Below are 24898 nucleotides of genomic sequence, written 5' to 3' on the forward strand. Positions count from 1 at the left end.
GTTCGTTGTGTGTTGTCTACTAGAGGTCTACTGGTTATTTGTGTTGTTGGATTGTTGTGTCATTGACGTATATCCCACATTTTCTTTTACTCGTACGTTGTATGTTGTCCACTAGATGTCTAATGGTTATTTGTGTTGTTGGATTGTTGTCTCATTGACGAATATCACACATTTTCTTTTACTCGTACGTTGTATGTTGTCCACTAGATGTCTAATGGTTATTTGTGTTGCTGGATTGTTGTCTCATTGACTTATATCACACACCCTTTTACTCATACGTTGTGTGTTGTCCACTAGATATCTAATGGTTATTTGTGTTGTTGGATTGTTATCTCATTGACGTATATCCCACACCTCCTTTTACTCGTACGTTGTGTGTTGTCCACTAGATGTCCATTGGTTATTTGTGTTGTTGGATCGTTGTCTCATTGACGTATATCCCACCTCCCCCCCCCCCCCCCCCCCCTTTTACCCGTACGTTGTGTGTTGTCCACTAGATGTCTTTTGGTTATTTGTGTTGATGGATTGCTATCTCATTGACATATATCCCACACCTCATTTTACCCGTACGTTGTGTGTTGTACACTAGAGGTTTACTGGTTATTTGTGTTGTTGGAATGCTGTCTTATTGACATATATCCCACACCTTCTTTTACTCGTACTTTGTGTTTTGTCCACAGTGGTTTATTGGTTATTTGTGTTGTTGGATTGTTGTCTCATTGACGTATATCCCACATTTTCTTTTACTCGTACGTTGTGTGTTGTACACTAGACGTCTCTTGGTTATTTGTGTTGTTGGATTGTTGTCTCATTGACTTGTATCACACACCCCTTTTACTCATACGTTGTGTGTTGTCCACTAGATATCTAATGGTTATTTGTGTTGTTGGATTGTTATCTCATTGAGGTATATCCCACACCTCCTTTTACTCGTACGTTGTGTGTTGTCCACTAGATGTCCATTGGTTATTTGTGTTGTTTGATCGTTGTCTCATTGACGTTTATCCCACATCTCCTTTTACTCGTACGTTGTGTGTTGTCCACTAGACGTCTCTTGGTTATTTGTGTTGTTGGATTGTTGTCTTATTGACTTATATCACACCCCCTTTTACTCATACGTTGTGTTTTGTCCACTAGATATCTAATGGTTATTTGTGTTGTTGGATTGTTATCTCATTGACGTATATCCCACACCTCCTTTTACTTGTACGCTGTGTGTTGTCCACTAGAGGTCTACTGGTTATTTGTGTTGTTGGATTGCTGTCTTATTGACATATATCCCACACCTCCTTTTACTCGTCCGTTGTGAGTTGTCTACTAGAGGTCTACTGGTTATTTGTGTTGTTGGATTGTTGTCTTATTGACGTATATCCAACACCTCCTTTTACTCGTACGTTGTGTGTTGTCCACTATATGTCTATTGGTTATTTGTGTTGTTGGATTGCTGTCTTATTGACATATATCCCACACCTCCTTTTACTTGTACGCTGTGTGTTGTCCAATAGAGGTCTACTTGTTATTTGTGTCGTTGGATTGCTGTCTTATTGACATATATCCCACACCTCCTTTTACTCGTACTTTGTGTTTTGTCCACAGAGGTCTACTGGTTATTTGTGTTGTTGGATTGCTGTCTCATTGACATATACCGTATCCCACACCTCCTTTTACTCGTACTTTGTGTTTTGTCCACAGTGGTCTATTGGTTATTTGTGTTGTTGGATTGTTGTCTCATTGAGGTATATCCCACATCTCCCTTTATTCGTACATAACATTGCAATACTGAATGAAAATAACACATATAGTTAACATCTATCAGTGACAGCAATAAATATCGTTTTTATTGTGGAATTATGTATCATTTGAAAATTTTGGACTATAGATAAATTATCAGAAAGTTTTCTCACTTTTTAATTGTATCAAATGAAATATTCTCAAACTTACCATTTACGGAACTTCCATCTTAGGTAAACAAATATTACGAAAGTGAAAATCATGTGGTATTCAAAATATAAGTAATTTCTTAAGTAAAATTCGATCTAATAGGTGGAACTAATTTCTTCAGTAAAACTCGACCTAATAGGTGTAAGTAATTTTTTAAGTAAAATTCGACCTAATAGGTATAAGTAATTTCTTAAGTAAAATTCGACCTAATTGGTATAAGTAATTAATTCAGAGTAGGATAGCCGAACATATGCATCCTCTTACTGGTAGATTTCTATGTCTGAGGTAACAAAACTAAACACCAAACATATTTCGGAAATTCTTTTGGAAATATAAAAAAAAAGAGAAAAAGTAATTTTTAAGAGGGCATTTGAACTTTAGTCATACGAATGTCCTGATATCTGAACTTTAGTCATAGGAATGTCCAGACCTTATCATTTAATAACAAATAAAAACATCTCATAAAGTTTAACAGGAAAAATTAATACATTTGTAGTTAAAAATTGGTATCAAACTGTATGTCATATTTCCATTGTCCTTGACCTTTTTTTTGCGGTTCAGCTTAAACATGAGTGTTCACACTGAATTGTTTTTTTGCTGATCGTGATTGAATTTATGTTAAAAGTCTGTGACATGAAAGTTTTACTGCAAGCACACGTATCACATGAACTTAACATTACCAGTGATCGGTGCGAATGAGGTCAAGGTCTGATGGACCCTACCAGACAGACATGTTTACAATCATACCAGACACCATACAAGAATATAAATAGCCTATTGCAGACAGTTTTTGAGAAAACGATCTAATTACAAAAAATTCACATTTAGCAATAAACCATAAAAGTGGTGTATGAAATGATTCCAAGGTATACATGTAAGTCTGGCGATTACGTATGAGACATTTCTCCACAAGAGAAAAAATGACGTAGAAGTTAAAACAACTGTACGGCCTTCAACAATGAGAAAAGCCATATCATATTGCAATCTATAAAGATCCCAGAAATGACATATGTAAAACAAATTATACTAGAAAACGTACGGCCTGATTTATGTACAAACCAATGAACGAAAAACAAATATAATATGCAGCGAACAAACGACATTACTGAGTTATTGGCTCCTGACTTGGGACAGGCACATACAAAATGTGAAGGGATTAAACATGTTAGCGGGTGTCTCCCCCCTTTAACCTCGAACAGTGGTGGATCAGCACAACACAGGAACAGACTGTACAAAACAATAATTGGAACAGGCAAATATAGAATGTGGCGGGGTTGAACATGTTTGTGGGCGCCAAACCCTCCCATAACCTGGTACAGTGGTGTAATAGCACAGCATTAGAACATTCTCTAAAACTCAGTTCCAAAAGGCTTAACTCATCAAATCGATACTAGCACTAAAACAACTAACAAAAAACACTAAAGATACAAAGTTAAGATTTGACTAATAAAAAAATATGTATCGAAAGGAAAAATATCTATCAGTACACATCCAACAACTTATAGATTTAGTGTAATAAAAGACGAGAGAAACAAGATGCTAAAATATAGATATCGACAGAATCCTCTCATTATTCTGGTTGTTCTGGTGTAAAAATCAATTCAAGACACCAGCAACCCAACGACACATATATATATATAAAGACACCAGCAACCCAACGACACATATATCTAAAGACACCAGCAACCCAAGGACACATATATCTAAAGATACCAGCAACCCAACGACATATATATATCTAAAGACACCAGCAAGCCAACGACACATATATCTAAAGACACCAGCAACCCAACGACACATATATCTAAAGACACCAGCAACCCAACGACACATATATCTAAAGACACCAGCAACCCAACGACACATATATCTAAAGACACCAGTAACCCAACGACACATATATCTAAAGACACCAGCAACCCAACGACACATATATCTAAAGACACAAGCAACCCAACGACACATACATCTAAAGACACCAGCAACCCAACGACACATACATCTAAAGACACCAGCAACCCAACGACACATATATCTAAAGACACCAGCAACCCAACGACACATATATCTAAAGACACCAGCAACCCAACGATACATATATCTAAAGATACCAGCAACCCAACGACACATATATCTAAAGACACCAGCAACCCAACGACACATACATCTAAAGACACCAGCAACCCAACGACACATATATCTAAAGATACCAGCAACCCAACGACACATATATCTAAAGACACCAGCAACCCAACGACACATATATATCTAAAGACACCAGCAACCCAAAGACACATACATCTAAAGACACCATCAACCCAACAACACATACATCTAAAGACACCAGCAACCCAAAGACACATACATCTAAAGACACCAGCAACCCAACGACACATATATCTAAAGACACCAGCAACCCAACGACACATATATCTAAAGACACCAGCAATCCAACGACACATATATCTAAAGACACCAGCAACCCAACGACACATATATCTAAAGGCACCAGCAACTCAACGACACATACATCTAAAGACACCAGCAAATTAACGACACATATATCTAAAGACACCAGCAACCAAACGACACATATATCTAAAGACACCAGCAACCCAACGACACATATATCTAAAGGCACCAGCAACCCAAACACATATATATCTAAAGACACCAGCAACCCAACGACACATATATCTAAAGGCACCAGCAACCCAACGACACATATATCTAAAGACACCAGCAACCCAACGACACATATATATATATATTAAGACCACAGCAACCCAACGACACATATATCTAAAGACACCAGCAACCCAAAGACACATACATCTAAAGACACCATCAACCCAACAACACATACATCTAAAGACACCAGCAACCCAAAGACACATACATCTAAAGACACCAGCAACCCAACGACACATATATCTAAAGACACCAGCAACCCAACGACACATATATCTAAAGACACCAGCAACCCAACGATACATATATCTAAAGATACCAGCAACCCAACGACACATATATATAAAGACACCAGCAACCCAACGACACATATATCTAAAGACACCAGCAGAGCCAACGACACATATATCTAAAGACACCAGCAACCCAACGACACATACATCTAAAGACACCAGCAACCCAACGACGCATATATCTAAAGACACCAGCAACCCAACGACACATTATCTAAAGGCTCCAGCAACCCAACAACACATATATCTAAAGACACCAGCAACCCAACGACACATATATCTAAAGACACCAGCAACCCAACGACACATACATCAAAAGACACCAGCAACCCAACGACATATATATCTAAAGACACCAGCAACCGAACGACACATATATCTAAAGGCTCCAGCAGAGCCAAAAACCAAACGAGAACGAGGCTAGTCGCCACAAAGATGTTTAAATCTCTAAATCGTTCTGATTCTAAATAAAGATGTCAACATACAGTCTTAAACAATAGACAAACGTCTATACAAAATGTCTAGCTCTAAGTCGTCCCGGGTCTGAATAAAGAGGTCAACATACAGTCTTACACAATAGGCAAGCGTGTATAAAAAATGACAAGCTCTAAATCTTTCCGAGTCGAAATAAAGATGTCAACATACAGTCTTAAACAATAGACACACATCTATACAAAATGTCTAGCTCTAAATCGTCCCGGGTCTGAATAAAGAGGTCAACATACAGTCTTACACAATAGGCAAGCGTGTATAAAAAATGTCAAGCTCTAAATCTTTCCGAGTCGAAATAAAGATGTCAACATACAGTCTTAAACAATAGACACACATCTATACAAAATATCAACCTCTAAATCGTCCAGAGTCGAAATGAAGAGGTAACATACAGTCTTAAACAATAGAAGTTCTTAAAGGTAAACAACGGACGAAAAGAGACTACTTTGACGAGGAATTTTGATTGAGATACGTGCGGCTTAACTAGTTCTAAAACGTAAAAAAGGGACGAAGAGAGACTACTTTGACGGGGTACTTTGATTGAGATACATGCGGCTTAACTAGTTCTCAAAGGTAAAAAACGGACAAAGAGTGGTTAATTTGACGAGGTACTTTGATTGAGATACATGCGGCTTAACTAGTTCTAAAAGGTAAAAAGGGACGAAGAGAGGCTACTTTGACGAGGTACTTTGATTGAGATACACGCGGCCTAACTAGTTCTTAAAGGTTAAAAAGGGACAAAGAGAGACTACTTTGACGGGGTACTTTGATTGAGATACGTGCGGCTTAACTAGTTCTTAAAGGTAAAAAAGGGACAAAGAGAGGCTACTTTGACGAGGTTCTTTGATTGAGATACATGCGGCTTAACTAGTTCTTACAGGTAAAAAAGGGACAAAGAGAGGCTACTTTGACGGGGTACTTTGATTGAGATACGTGCGGCTTAACTAGTTCTAAAAAGTAAAAAGGGACGAAGAGAGGCTACTTTGACGAGGTACTTTGATTGAGATACGTGCGGCTTTACTAGTTCTAAAAGTTAAAAAAGGACGAAGAGAGGCTACTTTGACGGGGTACTTTGATTAAGATACACGCGGCTTAACTAGTTCTAAAAGGTAAAAAAGGGACAAAGAGAGGCTACTTTGACGGGGTACTTTGATTGAGATACGTGCGGCTTAACTAGTTCTAAAAGGTAAAAAGGGACGAAGAGAGGCTACTTTGACGAGGTACTTTGATTGAGATACGTGCGGCTTAACTAGTTCTCAAAGGTAAAAAACGGACAAAGAGTGGTTAATTTGACGAGGTACTTTGATTGAGATACATGCGGCTTAACTAGTTCTAAAAGGTAAAAAGGGACGAAGAGAGGCTACTTTGACGAGGTACTTTGATTGAGATACACGCGGCCTAACTAGTTCTTAAAGGTTAAAAAGGGACAAAGAGAGACTACTTTGACGGGGTACTTTGATTGAGATACGTGCGGCTTAACTAGTTCTTAAAGGTAAAAAAGGGACAAAGAGAGGCTACTTTGACGAGGTACTTTGATTGAGATACGTGCGGCTTTACTAGTTCTAAAAGTTAAAAAAGGACGAAGAGAGGCTACTTTGATGGGGTACTTTGATTAAGATACACGCGGCTTAACTAGTTCTAAAAGGTAAAAAAGGGACAAAGAGAGGCTACTTTGACGGGGTACTTTGATTGAGATACGTGCGGCTTAACTAGTTCTAAAAGGTAAAAAAGGACGAAGAGGGACTACTTTGATGGGGTACTTTGATTGAGATACACGCGGCTTAACTAGTTCTAAAAGGTAAAAAGGACGAATAGAGGCTACTTTGACGGGGTACTTTGATTGAGATACGTGCGGCTTAACTAGTTCTAAAAGGTAAAATAGGAAGATGAGAGACTGCTTTGACGGGTTACTTTGATTGAGATACGTGCGGCTTAACTAGTTCTAAAAGGTAAAAAAGGACGAAGAGAGACTACTTTGATGGGGTACTTTGATTAAGATACACGCGGCTTAACTAGTTCTAAAAGGTAAAAAGGACGAATAGAGGCTACTTTGACGGGGTACTTTGATTGAGATACACGCGGCTTAAGTAGTTCTAAAGGGTAAAGAGGGACGAAGAGAGACTACTTTGACGGGGTACTTTGATTGAGATACATGCGACTTTACTAGTTCTTACAGGTAAAAAAGGGACGAAGAGAGACTACTTTGACGGGGTACTTTGATTGAGATACATGCGGCTTAACTAGTTCTTACAGGTAAAAAAAGGGAAGACGAGATACTACTTTGCCGAGGTACTTTTAATTAAGATACACCGGCTTAAGTAGTTCTAAAAGGTAAAAAGGGACGAAGAGAGACTACTATGACGAGGTACTTTGATTGAAATACACGCGGCCTAACTAGTTCTTAAAGATTAAAAAGGGACAAAGAGAGACTACTTTGACGGGGTACTTTGATTGAGATACATGCGGCTTAACTAGTTCTAAAAGGTAAAAAGGGACGAAGAGAGGCTACTTTGACGAGGTACTTTGATTGAGATACACGCGGCCTAACTAGTTCTTAAAGGTTAAAAAGGGACAAAGAGAGACTACTTTGACGGGGTACTTTGATTGAGATACATGCGGCTTAACTAGTTCTAAAAGGTAAAAAGGGACGAAGAGAGGCTACTTTGACGAGGTACTTTGATTGAGATACGTGCGGCTTTACTTGTTCTAAAAGGTAAAGAGGGACGAAGAGAGACTACTTTGACGAGGTACTTTGATTGAGATACGTGCGGCTTAACTAGTTCTACACTGCTAATTTTGCATAGGTACTTTTTCTGTACAAAAAATCTGTAGTACTGGAAAATTACTTTTAAAATATAGTACTTTTTTAGTACTTTAAATTTATTGTAATATTTAAGTACTTGTTTTTTACAGTACTTGATTTGTACTTCAAATTTTAAGTACTCAATTTGTACTTTAATTGTGTAGTACTAAATGTGTACCTCAAATATTAGGTACAAATCAAGTACTGTAAAAAACAGGTACCTAAATATTACAATAAATTTAAAGTACTAAAAAAGTACCATATTTTAAAAGTAATTTTCCAGTACCACAGATTTTTTGTACAGAAAAAGTACCTATGCAAAAGTAGCAGTGTAAAAGGTAAAAAAGGGACGAAGAGAGGCTACTTTGACGGGGTACTTTGATTGAGATACGTGCGGCTTAACTAGTTCTAAAAGTTAAAAAAGGACGAAGAGAGGCTTCTTTGACGAGGTTCTTTGATTGAGATACGTGCGGCTTAACTAGTTCTTACAGGTAAAAAAATAGAAGAAGAGAGACAACTTTGCCGAGGTACTTTGATTAAGATACACGCAGCTTAACTAGTTCTAAAAGGTAAAAAGGAACGAAGAGAAACTACTTTGACGAGGTACTTTGATTGAGATACACGCAGCTTAACTAGTTCTTAAAGGTAAAAAACGGAAGAAAAGATACTACTTTGACGAGGTATTTTGATTGAGATACGGGTTGCTTAACTAGTTTTTAAAGGAAAAAAATGGACGAAGAGAGACTACTTGGACGGGGTACTTTGATTGAGATACATGCGACTTAACTAGTTCTTAAAGGTAAAAAAATGGACGAATAGAGACTACTTGGACGAGGTACTTTGATTGAGATGCATGCAGCTTAACTTGTTTTTAAAGGTAAGGAGGGACGAAGAGAGACTACTTTGACGGGTTATTTTGATTGAGATACTTGCGGCTTAACTAGTTCTTAAAGGTAAAGCGGGACGAAGAGAGGCTACTTTGACGGGGTACTTTGATTGAGATACTTGTGGCTTAACTAGTTCTTAAAGATAAACAGGGACGAAGAGAGGCTACTTTGACGAGGTACTTTGATTGAGATACATGCGGCTTAACTAGTTCTTAAAGGTAAAGAGGGATGAAGAGAGACTACTTTGACGGGGTACTTTGATTGAGATACATGCGGCTTTACTAGTTCTTAAAGGTAAAGAGGGACGAAGAGAGACTACTTGGACGAGGTACTTTGATTGAGTTACATGCGGCTTAACTAGTTCTTAAATGTAAAAAAGGGACGAAGAGAGGCTACTTTGACGAGGTATTTTGATTAAGATACGTGCGGCTTAACTAGTTCTTAAAGGTAAAGAGGGACGAAAAGAGGATACTTTGACGGAGTACTTTGATCGAGATACCTGTGGCTTGGCTAGTTCTCAAAGGTAAAAAAGGGACGAAGAGAGGCTACTTTGACGGGGTACTTTGATTGAGATACGTGCGGCTTAACTAGTTCTAAAAGTTAAAGAGGGACGAAGAGAGGCTACTTTGACGAGGTACTTTGATTGGGATACGTGCGGCTTAACTAGTTCTAAAAGGTAAAAAAGGGACGAAGAGATACTACTTTGACGGGGTACTTTGATTGCGATACGTGCGGCTTAACTAATTCTAAAAGGTAAAGAGGGACGAAGAGAGGCTACTTTGACGGGGTACTTTGATAGAGATACGTGCGGCTTAACTAGTTCTAAAAGGTAAAAAAGGGACGAAGAGAGACTACTTTGACGGGGTACTTTGATTGAGATACGTACGGCTTAACTAGTTCTAAAAGGTAAAAAAGGGACGAAGAGAGACTACTTTGACGGGGTACTTTGATTGTACTTCTCTCCCGTGTATCCAAATTTTCCTTGTACAATGGGTGGTGTAAAATTTTAAACTATCGTCGTCGAAGAAGTGGTTGTATGTTAAAATTGCCTCCACACTTCAACTCAACTTTATCAAGCTGCAGACCAAATATGCGATCATTCCCTTTCCATAGAATAGAAGCAAAGAAAAGTTTGACGACATATTATCTTTTACAATGTGTGTTGTAAACTGTCAAACTATATATATATATATATACGGTTGTGACGTCATTTATGACCTACGGTATGTTTGGCATTTGAGATACGTTCTGTAATAATTGTTGTACGGGAGCGACCATTTTATTTCTAAGGGGGGTGAGAGGAAGGCTAAGATGTAAAATTTTGTCCTGCATTTTTTTAAGTGTTATCTCTGTCCTTTCTTTATATTTTTCACTCTATTCGGTCCCCTAACCCACCCCCACCCCCCACCCCACCCTTTTTTTTACTGAAATTATTCCACAGTCACCATTTTTTTGCACGTGGGCAAAGACGACTGAAATCCCTATAAGACAAGACTAAGTTTTAAACGAATAAATATGTGCATCTTACAAACAAGTTTAAGAGCAAAACGGTAAAATATATTTTTGGAAATATGTTAATAATTTTTAGTTATGATTTATCAATTAGTTGTTGCTTAAAACGTCCAGTGGCAAATATTTAATACATATTCAGAACGAGAAACCATCAGTCCCAAATAGGTTGGCCGGTCGGAATGAAGGACGGGAAACTTGAACCCCTTACGAATTTGTTTCAAGTGTTATTTCAAGTGCAGAGAGCCAACCTACTTTCTCTACACGAAGCTTCGATTCTGACCGGATGTGGCAGGGTATTTATACATCCCCGCCCTGTCAAACGGACACCTCCCTTCATCAAGGGTTAAAGTTTCTGCCGGAACGGGAGAAGTCCAGGTGACCATATTTCCATGCCCCAGTCAACATTGTCAACCCTTGAGATGTTTGTAGTTATGACTCAGCATCATGTGCAATAATTTGTCAAAATGCATGTTTTTCATCGGTTATCGCAGACCCCCCTTTTTGAAATTAATAGCCTTGAACTTACTAAAATCAGAGAGAGATCATATACACATGCATGTAAAATTAAAATTGAGAATGGAAATGGGGAATGTGTCAAAGAGACAACAACCCGACCATAGAACAGACAACAGCAGAAGGTCACCAACAGGTTTCAATGCAGCGAGAAATTCCCGCACCCGGAGGCGTCCTTCAGCTGGCCCATAAACAAATATATATACTAGATCAGTGATAATGAAATATGTCTCTGCTAAAATATACAATCTCCCTTTCTTTTATGAATGAAATATTGTAATATTATCTGGTGTATGTTCAATTATAATCACTTAACGGCATTTTTAATTGGTTCAAATAAATACATATGTGTATATTGTATTGCAATGAATGGTATTGTATTACATTCTAGATACCCGTATGTAAAAATGACTTAGCGACAGTCGTTATGTATGTGTGTTTACATATGAAACGAAAGTGGACATTCATTTTAACCAAGTGGACAATTGTTTTTTAAAGGTAAGTTTAGTTATTTCTGATAATATATGTATTGATTATTAAGACATTAATTTAAGTATCTTATAATCTATATTTGTGTGTTACACGATTTAATCTTTTTTTTTGAAGAATATCATAGGCTCTGATTGTACTGATTAATAAAAATAGGGGCGTACCAAGGAGGCACCTTATGGCCGAACATTGGGTTGTATGTGCATTTCTCAGGCTTTTAACTGTCGGGTCCCCTGGTTTTTTTTTAATGTGCCCCTCTGGCCCCCCCCCCCTCCAAAAAGGTATCATATGTTACACATATAGGCCTTCCCTTTGGGGACCTCATTCGGAAATTATTAAAAAATATTGTATTGATATATGGCACTTGTAACAAGTTAGCCTACTCTTTTGATCAACTTTCTTCTAGTAATTAAAAACATTGCTACATGCATCTGGTCGTAAGGGCCATACTTCCTTGTAATGATCAGCGGATCCAGGGGTAGGGTTCCGGGGGTTGGAACCCCCCTTTTTCAAGTTTTGGGACGATCAATGCATTTGAATGGGGACATATAGTTGGAACCCCCCCCCCCCCTTTTAAAATGACTGGTCCGACCCTGTTTAAATCTTGTCGTAAAGGAATACTTCCTTGTACTGGCCCCATATCTGTTTCCTTGGTATACAAAAATAAATATCTAATAGTATCAAAGACTACTGCCAGGACTAATTTGCCAGTACAGTAGGACAACGTTTCAAGTAATTAGTTTACTAAGTTATTTAACTCAATTCATAGTAAACCAAATGGAAAAGATGGACTTCTTAGTACAAAATTTTGGTGTAAGATGCACATATTTATTCGTTTAAATAAATTTATTTATAAACTAGTCGAACAGGTTTTTCAATCGTCTTTGGTTACCGTCCCAATGATTTGTAATAGCTATATAAGTCTTCTTTCAATAGGAAGCTAACAAAGATAAAGGTATTTAAAGGTCCATCTAACAAAGAAGTAAGCATAACGTCCTTATTGATTATACACGCACAGGTTACGGGGCGCCGAATGGGACTCTTGTGGTTTTGTACTCAAAATTCAATTTTGTACGGACAAAAGTGACTTTTGTTCAACAAAAATGAGTTCAGTTTAACAAAATTGGTATCATACTACAAATTTGAAATTTTGTCATACAAAATTATATATCAGCGGACAAAAGTCACTTTTGTCATGACAAAATTCATTTTTGTTACACAGACTTGACTTTTGTTACCTAATTTGAAAATTGAGCGACAAAAGTCAATTTTGTATTTAAATTAGTTAAGTTTGGTTTCTGTGAACTACTTTGCATACAAAATCGACTTTTGTTACACAAAATTGACTTTTGTTACACAAAATTGACTTTTGTTACACAAAATTGACTTTTGTTACACAAAATTGACTTTTGTTACACAAAATTGACTTTTGTTACACAAAATTGACTTTTGTTACACAAAATTGACTTTTGTGAGACAAAATTGACAAAATTGACTTTTGTCTCAACAAAATTGACAAAATTGAATTTTGTCTCAACAAAATTGACAAAATTGAAATTTGTTTCAACAAAATTGACAAAATTGAATTTTGTCTCAACAAAATTGACAAAATTGAATTTTGTCTCAACAAAATTAACAAAATTGAATTTTGTCTCAACAAAATTAACAAAATTGAATTTTGTCTCAACAAAATTAACAAAATTGAATTTTGTCTCAACAAAATTGATTTTTGTCTCACGAAAGTCAATTTTGTCTCATAAAAGTCAATTTTGTTGTTACAAAATTGAATTTTGTCATTACAAAAATGAATTTTGTCGTCACAAAATTGACTTTTGTCTCAACAAAATTGACAAAATTGAATTTTGTCTCAACAAAATTAACAAAATTGAATTTTGTCTCAACAAAATTAACAAAATTGAATTTTGTCTCAACAAAATTAACAAAATTGAATTTTGTCTCAACAAAATTGATTTTTGTCTCACGAAAGTCAATTTTGTCTCATAAAAGTCAATTTTGTTCTTACAAAATTGAATTTTGTCATCACAAAAATGAATTTTGTCGTCACAAAATTGACTTTTGTCTCAACAAAATTGACAAAATTGCCTTTTGTCTCAACAAAATTGACAAAATTGACTTTTGTCTCAACAAAATTAACAAAATTGACTTTTGTCTCAACAAAATTTACAAAATTGACTTTTGTCTCAACAAAATTAACAAAATTGACTTTTGTCTCAACAAAAATGACAAAATTGAATTTTGTCTCAACAAAAATGACAAAATTGAATTTATTGAATTTTGTCTCACAAAAGTCAATTTTGTCTCACAAAAGTCAATTTTGTCTCACAAAAGTCAATGTTGTCTCACAAAAGTCAATGTTGTCTCACAAAAGTCAATTTTGTCTCACAAAAGTCAATTTTGTCTCACAAAAGTCAATTTTGTCTCACAAAAGTCAATTTTGTCTCACAAAAGTCAATTTTGTCTCACAAAAGTCAATTTTGTCTCACAAAATTGAATCTTACCGTACACAATTAACTTTTGTGATTTAATTTCCATATCAGGTAACAAAAGTCAATTTTGTATGCAAATATGTTTATATTTGCATACCTTTAAGACAAAATTGACTTTTGTCATGACAAATATGAATTTTGTCTACAAAAATGAATTTTGTCATGACAAAAATGAATTTTGTCTACACAAATGAATTTTGTCATCACAAAATTGAAGTTCTCACAAAACAAGTCTGTAGCACATAGTTTTGTAAGACAAAAATGATTTTGTTATGACAGAATTGAATTTTGTACAAAACCACAAGAGTCCCATTCGGCGCCCCGTACAGGTATCATTGACTATAACATTTAAAACTGATCCAGTCAGGTGAACTAGACACAGATTATTGATTTATTTCCTTTGCATGTAACCAGAAACATAATACGTCTCTGATCACTGGTATTAAAGAGATAATAGTAACTGCAATTACGATTATCCCAATATGGCGACGGTAGATATAGGTAAAATCTTTACACTCGTTTTTCTTAAATGTAGCATGTATTTGTCAATAGTTACTCAGCTGTAAGGTTTATCTATACCATTTCATCATATTTGAATCGTAACGGTGCACTGGAATTGTCTAAGCGCTGTGAAAATAGCCGTTGAAAAATTCGGGATGATAATCGTAACTCGGAAAAAAAGATAATCGTAATTATGTATCTAAAAATAAAAAAGATAATCGTAACTGGAAACTGTTTTATTAATATTGACACTAAAAATGTAAATCTGATAGCATATTATGAAATTATGGCGATGAATTATTTACGAAGCGTACCAACATCTTATGACATTTCTTTTTATGCATATATATTTAAAAGTTCTTATGAAAACAGCTACATACTAGTATATCATACAATTGGAAGGGTGAACAAGCTTCAAGAAATTTGGAAATGGGAAAACACGAACTTTGTTAATTTACAGAAATTTCCAAACACTAGGTAAGCCACAAAATATGTGAATGAGCGATGGAAATTATGATACATGATAATAATTGTCAGGCGACACGCATGTGTCACCTTATATCAGATTTCTGATTAAGACAGTAAACAAAAAATAATTTCTGAAGTAAATAGTAAATATAGTTAATATTGTTTAAATTCATTTATTGCAGGTGGTTATATGTGCTATTTCTGCCCCCCGGTGATTTAATTCTAGAACATACCCTATTATGCCATAACGAAGTAGGAAAGACATTTAGTATTCGTCAAAAACCGTTTGACGAGAAATTAGTGGCTACAGTTTTCATGTCACTTCGATCATTTTTCATGGATGATATCATAACTTAAAAGCTATGATGAACAAGGGAAAACTTTGAAAAGTGTTTTACAGTGTCATTTCGGAGTCTTTTATAGCTGACTATGCGGTATGGGCTTTGTTCATTGTTAAAGACCGTACGGTGACCTATATGTGTTAATGATGAGTCCTGTCTGTCTCTTGTGGAAAGTTGTCTCATTGGCAAACATACCACATCTTCTTATTTATATTGGCTACTTCATGACTGTCACTGAAATTTCAGTATCTCAGATATAAACTATAAAAGAATCAAATTTAATTTTGAATTATGATAATATGACATCCTTAAAACATTTAATGCTATATAATTACATTAGATGTATGTTTCATTATAATACGTTATTCTGATTGGCTAATTACACATCACATGTTATTCCGTAAGCAGTTGCATGAGACAATAACATTTCATTCATGATGACACGAGGTCCCACAATAAAGTGCACAGGTGAATTTAAAAATTTAACTTCATGAAAATCGTGCTTTTATAATCCTATCTAAAAAATGTCATTATAAGTATTGAATGCTTCTTTTTGTAACTTTATAGGGTTGTAAAAGCGTTGACCGTGCGTACATTTTTAGAATGCGCTTAATACAAAATGTACTTCGGTCAACGCTTTTACACCCCAATAAATTTACAAAAAGAAGCATTCAATTCTTAAATAAGATTAGATAAAGATTGGCCCTACATGGGATTCTTTGTGTATTATGAAATTAAGTAACGTGGAATTCATTGACAAACATGGATTTGTGTTCTTTTATAGTTTGGCCAAAAGCCCGAAAATCAAGAAATAAACTTGATGTGGCTTTGAATTTTCTTACAAGAAATACTTATTCAAAGAATGACTGCAAAATTGAAAATAATTGAATAACCCATATTCCGCAAAATAAGAAACAAACTTATTAAAAATTCATAAATACTCGGTATATGAAAAATATGCTGCATACATATGCATGGAAGATATTGTAGAGAAAAATATTGAAGGTACTAAACAAGGAACATTTTTGTATTTGCATGCTTGCCATATAATTCGTACTTTTCTATTAAATTACATTTTTAACACACAAAATACCATTGAAATGCTGAAAGACACATTTATTATGTTTCAGTTACTATTATCCGATTAAGAAAATTACGATTATCAAAGAAGAAAAATACCATAGAGTTACGATTATCATCCCGAATTTTTCAACGGCTATTTTCACAGCGCTTAGACAATTCCAGTGCACCGTTACGATTCAAATATGATGTAATGGTATAGATAAACCTTGCAGCTGAGTAACTATTGACAAAAGCATGCTACATGTAAGAAAAATGAGTGTAAAGATTTTACCTATATCTACCGTCGCCATATTGGGATAATCGTAATTGCAGTTACCATTATCTCTTTAATACCAGTGTCTGATGTAACCCTAAACATCATATAAATCGTGAGTAGCATGAGTCTGAGAATTTTTTTTCGATCAAAAGGGGAGAGATTGTACGCTCTAGACGTCTCCTCAGGCCTGGGTCCGCCACTGCAGATCACTGCAACTGCAACCTCTTCTTCTTCCAGGTAAGAAACCGGATTCCAGTGGCGGATCTAGTAATTTTCATAAGTGGGGGCCCACTGGCTGCCTAAGAGGGGGCCCGATCCCGTCACGCTTCAGTGATTCCCTATATAATCAATCAAATTTTTTTCTCAAAAGGTGGGCTTAATTCGCCTCTGGATTCAAAACTGAATGTTATTGGTTGCGCGCGAAAAAAAACCTCATCTGACTTAAGATTTTCCGGAGAAACAACGGGTAGCACTAATGACTGGACCGAATGACAGGACCAAATGAAAAATGCTAATTACTTTTTTATTATCCATAGGATTGATCTCAAATTTGAAATATAATAAGATGTCACCATTTGAAATTAAAAATTAAAAAAAAAATATATAAAATTTTATCAGAAACTTGCAAAAACGTGACCTGACCATCGATGACAATGACAGGACCAATATCGAGAATGACAGGACCAAATGATAATGCTAATAACTTTTTCATTTCTTGAAGGATTTGTTTCAAATTTAAAAATTAATTAGATTTCAACATTTAATACTTAAATATTAGAAAAAAAAATAAAAAAAAATATAAAAAAGCTCGCGAAAATGTGACTTGACCATCGTTGACATATACCTGACCAATATCGACATAACCCGACCGATGAAACCTCCTTATGTTATTATCTAAATGACAAAATTAGAAAATTATTATTTTTTGATAATTAAAAAATAAGAAATTACTACAAAAAATAGATTATTTCAATTTTTTAAGGTAATAAACTTGACCAACGTACGTTGACTCTCAGTGTCATAATTAACCGTTATCGTGACAAGGAAAGCCTGACTAATTACATATCTAGACGTAAAAGTAAATACTTCAAATTTATTCATCTTAATTCAATTCATAAGCCAAGAATAGTTTTATTCCTTTTTTAACTTTGTGTATAATCTAAAGACTGATTCTGTAATATAAACTGTTTTGCTAGCATTCTGCATGACTTTTATAGTCATCCCAGGGTACAGGACGAGGACCTAGCTAGCAGTGTACCCCACCCTGAAATAAAGAAAAAAAATTAAGTAGGATTACAAATGCAAATAGATATAATTAGAAATGTACATGTAGCAACAAAAAAAATAAAACTGAAAACTTAAAATTATATAACAATAAAAAAAATACGTCTATGTTTGAAAGCATTTAAAAATAAATTATGTGATGGAAATAATCTTACCTGAAAATATAACTGAAAGGTAATACATGTAAACTAGTATCAGACATATTTACAACCGCAAAATTCATAGACATTCGGGAAAATTTAAAACTAAACGCCCTGATACCTGTTCGCCCAGGGTCCATTCGCCCTGATTATTATTTTTTTCTAATTGTTGTCTATAGTGGCATAATTTTAAGCATTTGAACAAAATATGTTGAAGTTTGTTGAAAAATCACCGAATATTTATATTGCCGCAATCAATTTCATCATTTCCCTTTGATTGCAGTAGAATACTGGAATACAATGTATTTATCTTTATTGATATTTGTTAACAAAATAATTGTATTCAGTCATTCACTAATGTATGCAGTATAACTGAGACTAGTCTCAGAGTATTATAATGAATGAACTTGTAAATCTGTTTTACAGTTCGTACATTTTTTAAAAATTAATTTCAAGCTGAATATATTATCAAAACAAATTTGTTTTTATAATATTATTAATCCATCAAAAGACAGGTATCACAATAAGCAGTGATCCGAATTATTTTGTCATAAAACAATAAATTAATGATCCTTAACAAGCCATAAACTTTTAGATATTTCCATGTTTCCATAAATTTCAAGAATATATAGAAATATATCTGATTAAGTTTATTCAACTTCAATGCCTGAATATTAATATTTTTAGTAGGGCGAACGGACTCTAAGGGCGAACGAACTCAGGGCAAACGGACCCAGGGCGAACATGTTACTAGGGCGAACGGTCCCGATACCATCCTGCACAAGGCTCGGGCATACCTCCAGTAGTCCACGAAAACATTTATTTATTTTTATGAGATATTATAACTACCAAGACATCCTGCACAAGGCTCGGGCATACCTCAAGTAGTCCGCGAACATGTTTATTTATGTTTATTAAAATATTTAAAACTACCAAGAGATCCTGCACAAGGCACGGGCATACCTCAAGTAGTTCACGAAAATGTTTATTTATATTTATTAAAATATTTAAAACTACCAAGATATCCTGCACAAGGCACGGGCATACCTTAAGTAATTAAACGGAAATAATTTTTAATGATATGAGTTTAATATATTGAGAAAACAAACTATGCATAATGCTAATTACTGTAATCACAAACTATTTAGAGTTTATCAACTTGTTAATGGCTTATTTCACACCTATTGTTTGTCAATTTATAACTGTAAATCAAACGTGTCAAATCATGACCGGTAATATACAACAAAATTTACAACACAGTTATAGATACAATATACTACTTTAAGACAATAACAAGTTCAAATAACACGGTGCTCGTCACAGTACCAATCTTCTAAAACTCCTGAACATGTCTGATGAACCCACTCAGCACAATTGATTCTTCCACGTTTTGCCTCACATCCTATCATATTCTCAAAAACATCTGGTTTGCCACACTGACAGTTACTGTCAATCCTTCTTGCATATATTCTCACAAAATCGGAACTTGATGTTATTCCTTGAGGAATTGGTGTAAAGTGACCCTTTTCTAAACAAGAAATTAAATGCGGTCTCATATATTTCTCAATAAAGTTGGTACGTCTCTGAGTGTTGAATTTTCCTTTATCACAATATTCCATCATGTTGGCAATTGCATAGACACCACAGTCATATCCATTTGTTTGCTGTTATGCGTCAGGTAGTTTCACAAGTAAGTTCCTTTTTCCATGACCATAAATAGCTGACAACTGAATTTCCATCGAAGGTGTAAGTTTGAACTCTGTACTTTTACTGTCTAACACATAAACGGCATTTTCCTTTTTATGTTGAAAAGAGGTTACCCAGTGCGACTTTCCTGTATGTTGAACTTGAACACGCGGTGTATCCTTACTGCTGAATTTCCCGAAACTTTCAACCCATCACTGTTTGTCTTCATCGTAAACTGGCGATAATCCTGTCGGTTGGAATCCAGATATATGGGGAAACTGTTTCGGTATAGTAGTAACACTGATGGTAGTACATGGATAACACAAAGCAATCAAGCTCCTTATACTTGTTCAGTCGTTTAATAACGGCGTTCATACTCTCACACGGATTGTTTGTAACTCAAGAAAACGGATCATAAAGGTTGTCATACTTCCTTATTATCCACTTTCCACAATGATATAAAATATCCTTTTCAATTTTGTTGAAATATGTGACGAACGGTTTTGACCACTTCACTGTTAACAACTGCTTTTTCTCCTTGAATTCTTCATCACTTTCACAACGCAGTAATTCCCGAATGTTAGAAACTGTTTCGGTATAGTAGTAACACTGATGGTAGTACATGGATAACACAAAGCAATCAAGCTCCTTATACTTGTTCAGTCGTTTAATAGGAACAGATATATAGAAAGATAAAATGCAATGTTAGTTTGATCTGCACCCATCTTCTGTAGGTTGAATTTGGCATCACCAATCAAATGGTTCCAACACATTATCACATCACAGTTCGGGAAATTCTTTTCTATTGCATTTGATAATCCTGGTTCCCGGTCAGTCACAAACGGTACACACTTTCTATTTAACTTCGGAAACACTGATGACACAAAATCGAAAAATTTCGAATGAACCTTTTTATGAGAAATGCTACTGGCATGATAGGGCGATCCTCAAATATAATATTACGGAACACAAGAGGCGACACATAAAAATCTCCGAGTTTAAATGTTCGGAGTGTCTATTCGTCCGGCTAGCCGGACGAATAGTTAAAAATCTCTATTCGTCCGGCCATCCGTCTGCGGATGCGCCAATCTTTAATATCAATAAAAGTCAATCGGAACAACTCGGCCTTTCTGGTTGCACGAAGAAATAGCTATTGTACTGCGTAGCGAGAATGGCCGAGTAGTTACGATTGAATAAAAGTGTCATGTGACGCGGAAAGTGTCCCGGATGAGTTGTCGGATAACACACGCGGTGTCGGATAACACACGCGCGTATGCAATGGACGTTTTGAGAATTGGAGATCGTGATTTATATTTAAAGATGTCATAGAGAAAACCTGAGAGAATGTGATTGCTTTAAACAAATGTATATAGGAGTGATTCCGAAACAATAGCGTGTACATGTTAACTGTGAGGAATAAGCCTGAAATCAAAGTGAAATTGATGATTTAAGATCATTTAACCCCATTTACCTTATCATGCCTATGGACACAAAACGCATTCGGAAAAAAAATACTATATCAAACTTGCTTGGATGCATTATTTTCAAGTTATACTACAACGGAGATATATGAACTTACTGATATGCCTTGACTGGGAATGAGACACCAGGGTTGGGGTACCCTCCTTTTTTCTGTTGTATCTAATACTAGTACACATTTTTTTCTTAAACAATCTTATCGAAAACACAATCCTACTTTTGGGGAAAAGGTTACACGTGCCTGCCCTTTTCTCTAATTTCCTATGAAATAAAAATCGCCGAACAATTTTAATAAAGAATCGTTCATAATCATATGGGGACCTTACTTTAACCAAACTTCACAGAAACAATAAATCAGGATCTTTTGGAATCATAGAAAAAGCCAATAATGATTGGCCCGACTATTTACCTTACATGAAATTCATAGGCAGAACTATAAAAGAGAGAATCATCCCCCCCCTCCTACCCAAATTCCTTTAGAATATTAGAATAAAAAAAATCTGATTCAAATGTATAGTTTTTTTGTTTTTTTTTATTAGAATGAGTTCTTTTTCATAAAACGATGTTAGACAATATGATTATTTTAAAACAACTCGTGCTTTATTTAAAACCTTCAAAACACGATGCTATATCTTCATCATTATATTTTTGGCCGGACAAATAGCGAAAAACCGTAAACATGCTATTTGTCCGGCTTGCCTGATGAATAGACATTTTTGACTATTTGTCCGGCTAGCCGGACGAATAGCCACTGCCTTAAATGTTGTATCGTAGAAGAATAGAAACGGTTGATCATCTTTACCGTATTTACGTCCAGTAGCTGATTAACTATAGATATCATCTCCGGTAAAGCTATTATAGAAGTTAAATCCGGGAACACAGTAATTTCTTGAATATAACCTTCCATGTGGTAAGCTAACAACATCAGATTATAAATGTCATCTTTACTTATTCTCTTCTGTTCGTTCACTTTTCGCACAATGTTTTCAACTTGTTTAACGTTTCTTGCGTTCATTACACCTTGTTGTACACCAGGAATATCACTGTTTGAAATACTGTCTCTATACACATCTATAGCGGTTTTGTCACCTTTTTGTACAACTTTTTCTATGGCTTTTAACACTGAGGGGGCGGTACGAACATATTCCGGTGCATTTTCTTTTTCTTTTCGGTTTCCATGAATTAAAGGAGTATACACATTCTCGTCACCTTCATAATGCACTAGCACTAAATTCTTCTTGTCTTCGAAGTAAAACGCTGTTCTTCTGAATTCAAGTGAACCTGAGACTACTATGTCTTTCTTATTAAGTATCTGCCAAAATCACAATTCTTAATATGTGTTATAGTAGTCTCAGAGTGAACCAACTGGTCTACTCCTCTTACCTGATTGTTGACTTATAGAACCTGGTTGTTTTATCTTGAAATATTTCTTTTCTAGCACAGCACTACCAATTGTCACTTTTTTTAACCCATATTGTATCCACGGATATTGGTCACATTTCCAATCATCGGAGTTTTCACATCTTATTACATAGACCTCGTTGGCTTTCGGCTTCCCTTGGCCTGGGAATGGCCATCAATAATCACTGGAAATAAAGACATGATTAGAAATGAACAATATGAAAAAACAAACAAAAAATATCCTAACACTTTTCTTTGTCTCAAATTATTAACACTAAATATTATATTCTATGTTTGTCTTTTCTCAATTAAATACAAAAATAATAAATATTTTAAAGTAATACAAAAATATTTGATATAAGGCTATAGAAAAGTGCCGGATCGTTGTGTCCTGCGTCAATGAATTTTCTGCTGTTCTTGTATTCTCTGTAGTGCAGTTCCTATTCTGCATTGTTTACGAAGAGAGGAAGTTGTGATGTCATTCTCGATATTGGTCCTGTCATTGTCATCGATGGTCAGGTCACGTTTTTTCAAGTTTCTATATAATTTTTTTTTAATTTTAAATTTCAAATGCTGACATCTTATTATATTTCAAATTTGAGATCAATCCTATGAATAATAAAAAAGTTATTAGCATTTTTCATTTGGTCCTGTTATTCGGTCCTGTCATTCGGTCCAGTCATTAGTGTAACCCAGAAACAACTCCTGAAACGAGTTGTATATTATACGCACCCGTTTCGCGCCCCTGACAAAAATATGTTTCCTGTGAAAGAAAGGGTAAACATACGATTTTAGTAAAACCTACTCAAAGATATACAGAGGTATTGTGAGAACACAGATAATTCAGTTAAGATATAAGACGGACGTCCTGTAATCTGTAATCTGTAATATATATTCTGCCAATGTAGGCACACCTCTTCCGAGTATTGGTTTTTCACATCATGAATAAAAATATCTTCCACCAATATCACTATACACTATTTACATTGTTCATCATATTCTTGACGATAAAATTGGACTTAATGTCAATATCATCAAATCATTAAATATTTTAAAATCTAAAAATATTTATCTAAAGATATCACTGTTTAAGAGTAGACAACCAATTGACACTTAGGATTCATAAAATGTTACTTTCTTTTCTTTTTCTTTATATCATCTAATTGCAACAGTCTATATCTTTCACAATGGAGATTGTAACATAATCGCCTACATTTTGGATCTATAATGTTCTGTATCACTTTAAAAACTTTTTCATTTCTTAACATTGTCATGTAATTAAAGGGATCTATGATCAGTTGTAAAATGTCAAAATGTTCACCTTTCATATTAAAAGCAGCTAGTTCTTCACTACAGGAATTAATTAAATCTTCCAAAATTGGTTTTCTGATATCTTCTAAACTTTTACACGTTAATAAGAAATGTGGTAAAGTTTCTTCTGTTTCATTACACAGTTTGCATATAGACAGTTCTGTATTACTTTTAAACTTGGCTCTAACTGTTTGCAGAATGTAACTCCCAGTAGCTATTTTCAATTTTGTAGGAATTCTAATAATTTCCCTTGAATTCATAGTATTTGTATTTGCAATAGGATGACATTGTCCTGGTTTATATATCAACGATAAGTATCTTAAACTGGTATAAAGTTTTGCTTGATTCAGTATCTTCTCAATCCAGAATTTTTGAACTTTGGAAGTTATTTCCCTTTTCCATTGGTATTTACTAATTGGATTAACTAAGTATTGTGCAGGATCATTAAGTTCATATTTCAAAAATATTTTCCTCAGTAAACTAAACCAGCTATTACTATTAATAGATTTAACATTTAATTGCCTTTCCGCTAGTTGCCATTCAATAGAATTTTTTCCTTGTCTAGTAATATTTCCATAAAAAGTTAAAATTTTTACATCTATTTGAGCTTCTACAGGTAACATCCCAGAAATCATATATATAGCAGGATCTGCTACTGTTTTTGGTAAAGATAACAATTGTTTCAAGAACTTCTTAAATTGGATATTTAAAGTTTCTAAACATCTTCCTCTAGGGATTACTATTTCCAATCCATAAAACATTATCGGTATAATATAAGTATTCATTATTGACATTGAAGTTTGTGGATCTAGTCCATTTT

General features: G+C 35.0%; 2 protein-coding genes and 1 long non-coding RNA gene across 4 annotated transcripts in view; 2 read left to right on the forward strand and 1 right to left on the reverse strand.

Moving 5' to 3' along the window:
* Positions 1-24898, forward strand: part of LOC134691489 (uncharacterized) — a 386460-nt gene that overhangs the window by 256163 nt on the left and 105399 nt on the right. The gene's annotated exons all lie outside the window — the stretch shown is intronic.
* Positions 19500-23218, reverse strand: LOC134691530 (uncharacterized). Its single transcript, XM_063552097.1, has 4 exons — positions 23203-23218; positions 22729-22929; positions 22169-22647; positions 19500-19865 (listed from the first exon to the last, which is right to left on the reverse strand). Exons 1-4 carry the CDS (start codon positions 23216-23218, stop codon positions 19500-19502), a joined length of 1062 nt encoding a protein of 353 aa, XP_063408167.1.
* Positions 23508-24898, forward strand: part of LOC134691491 (uncharacterized) — a 48004-nt gene continuing 46613 nt past the window's right edge. For both annotated transcript variants that reach the window (XR_010102145.1, XR_010102146.1), the window contains exon 1: positions 23508-23588. This is a non-coding gene — a long non-coding RNA (uncharacterized LOC134691491). The remainder of the gene's footprint in view (positions 23589-24898) is intronic.

This window comes from Mytilus trossulus, chromosome 11, assembly GCF_036588685.1.
Source record: "Mytilus trossulus isolate FHL-02 chromosome 11, PNRI_Mtr1.1.1.hap1, whole genome shotgun sequence".
NCBI classification, from domain to species: Eukaryota; Metazoa; Mollusca; class Bivalvia; order Mytilida; family Mytilidae; genus Mytilus; species Mytilus trossulus.

What these genes read in the sequence shown, in the direction of transcription:
- LOC134691530 (XM_063552097.1), bottom strand. An exon ending in TAAGAGGAGTAGACCAGTTG is followed by an intron (nt 22,648 to 22,728) that starts GTTCACTCTGAG and finishes TAGTAGTCTCAG; the next exon opens with GTTCACTTGAATTCAGAAGA. An exon ending in AGCTACTGGACGTAAATACG is followed by an intron (nt 19,866 to 22,168) that starts GTAAAGATGATC and finishes GACGCATAACAG; the next exon opens with CAAACAAATGGATATGACTG.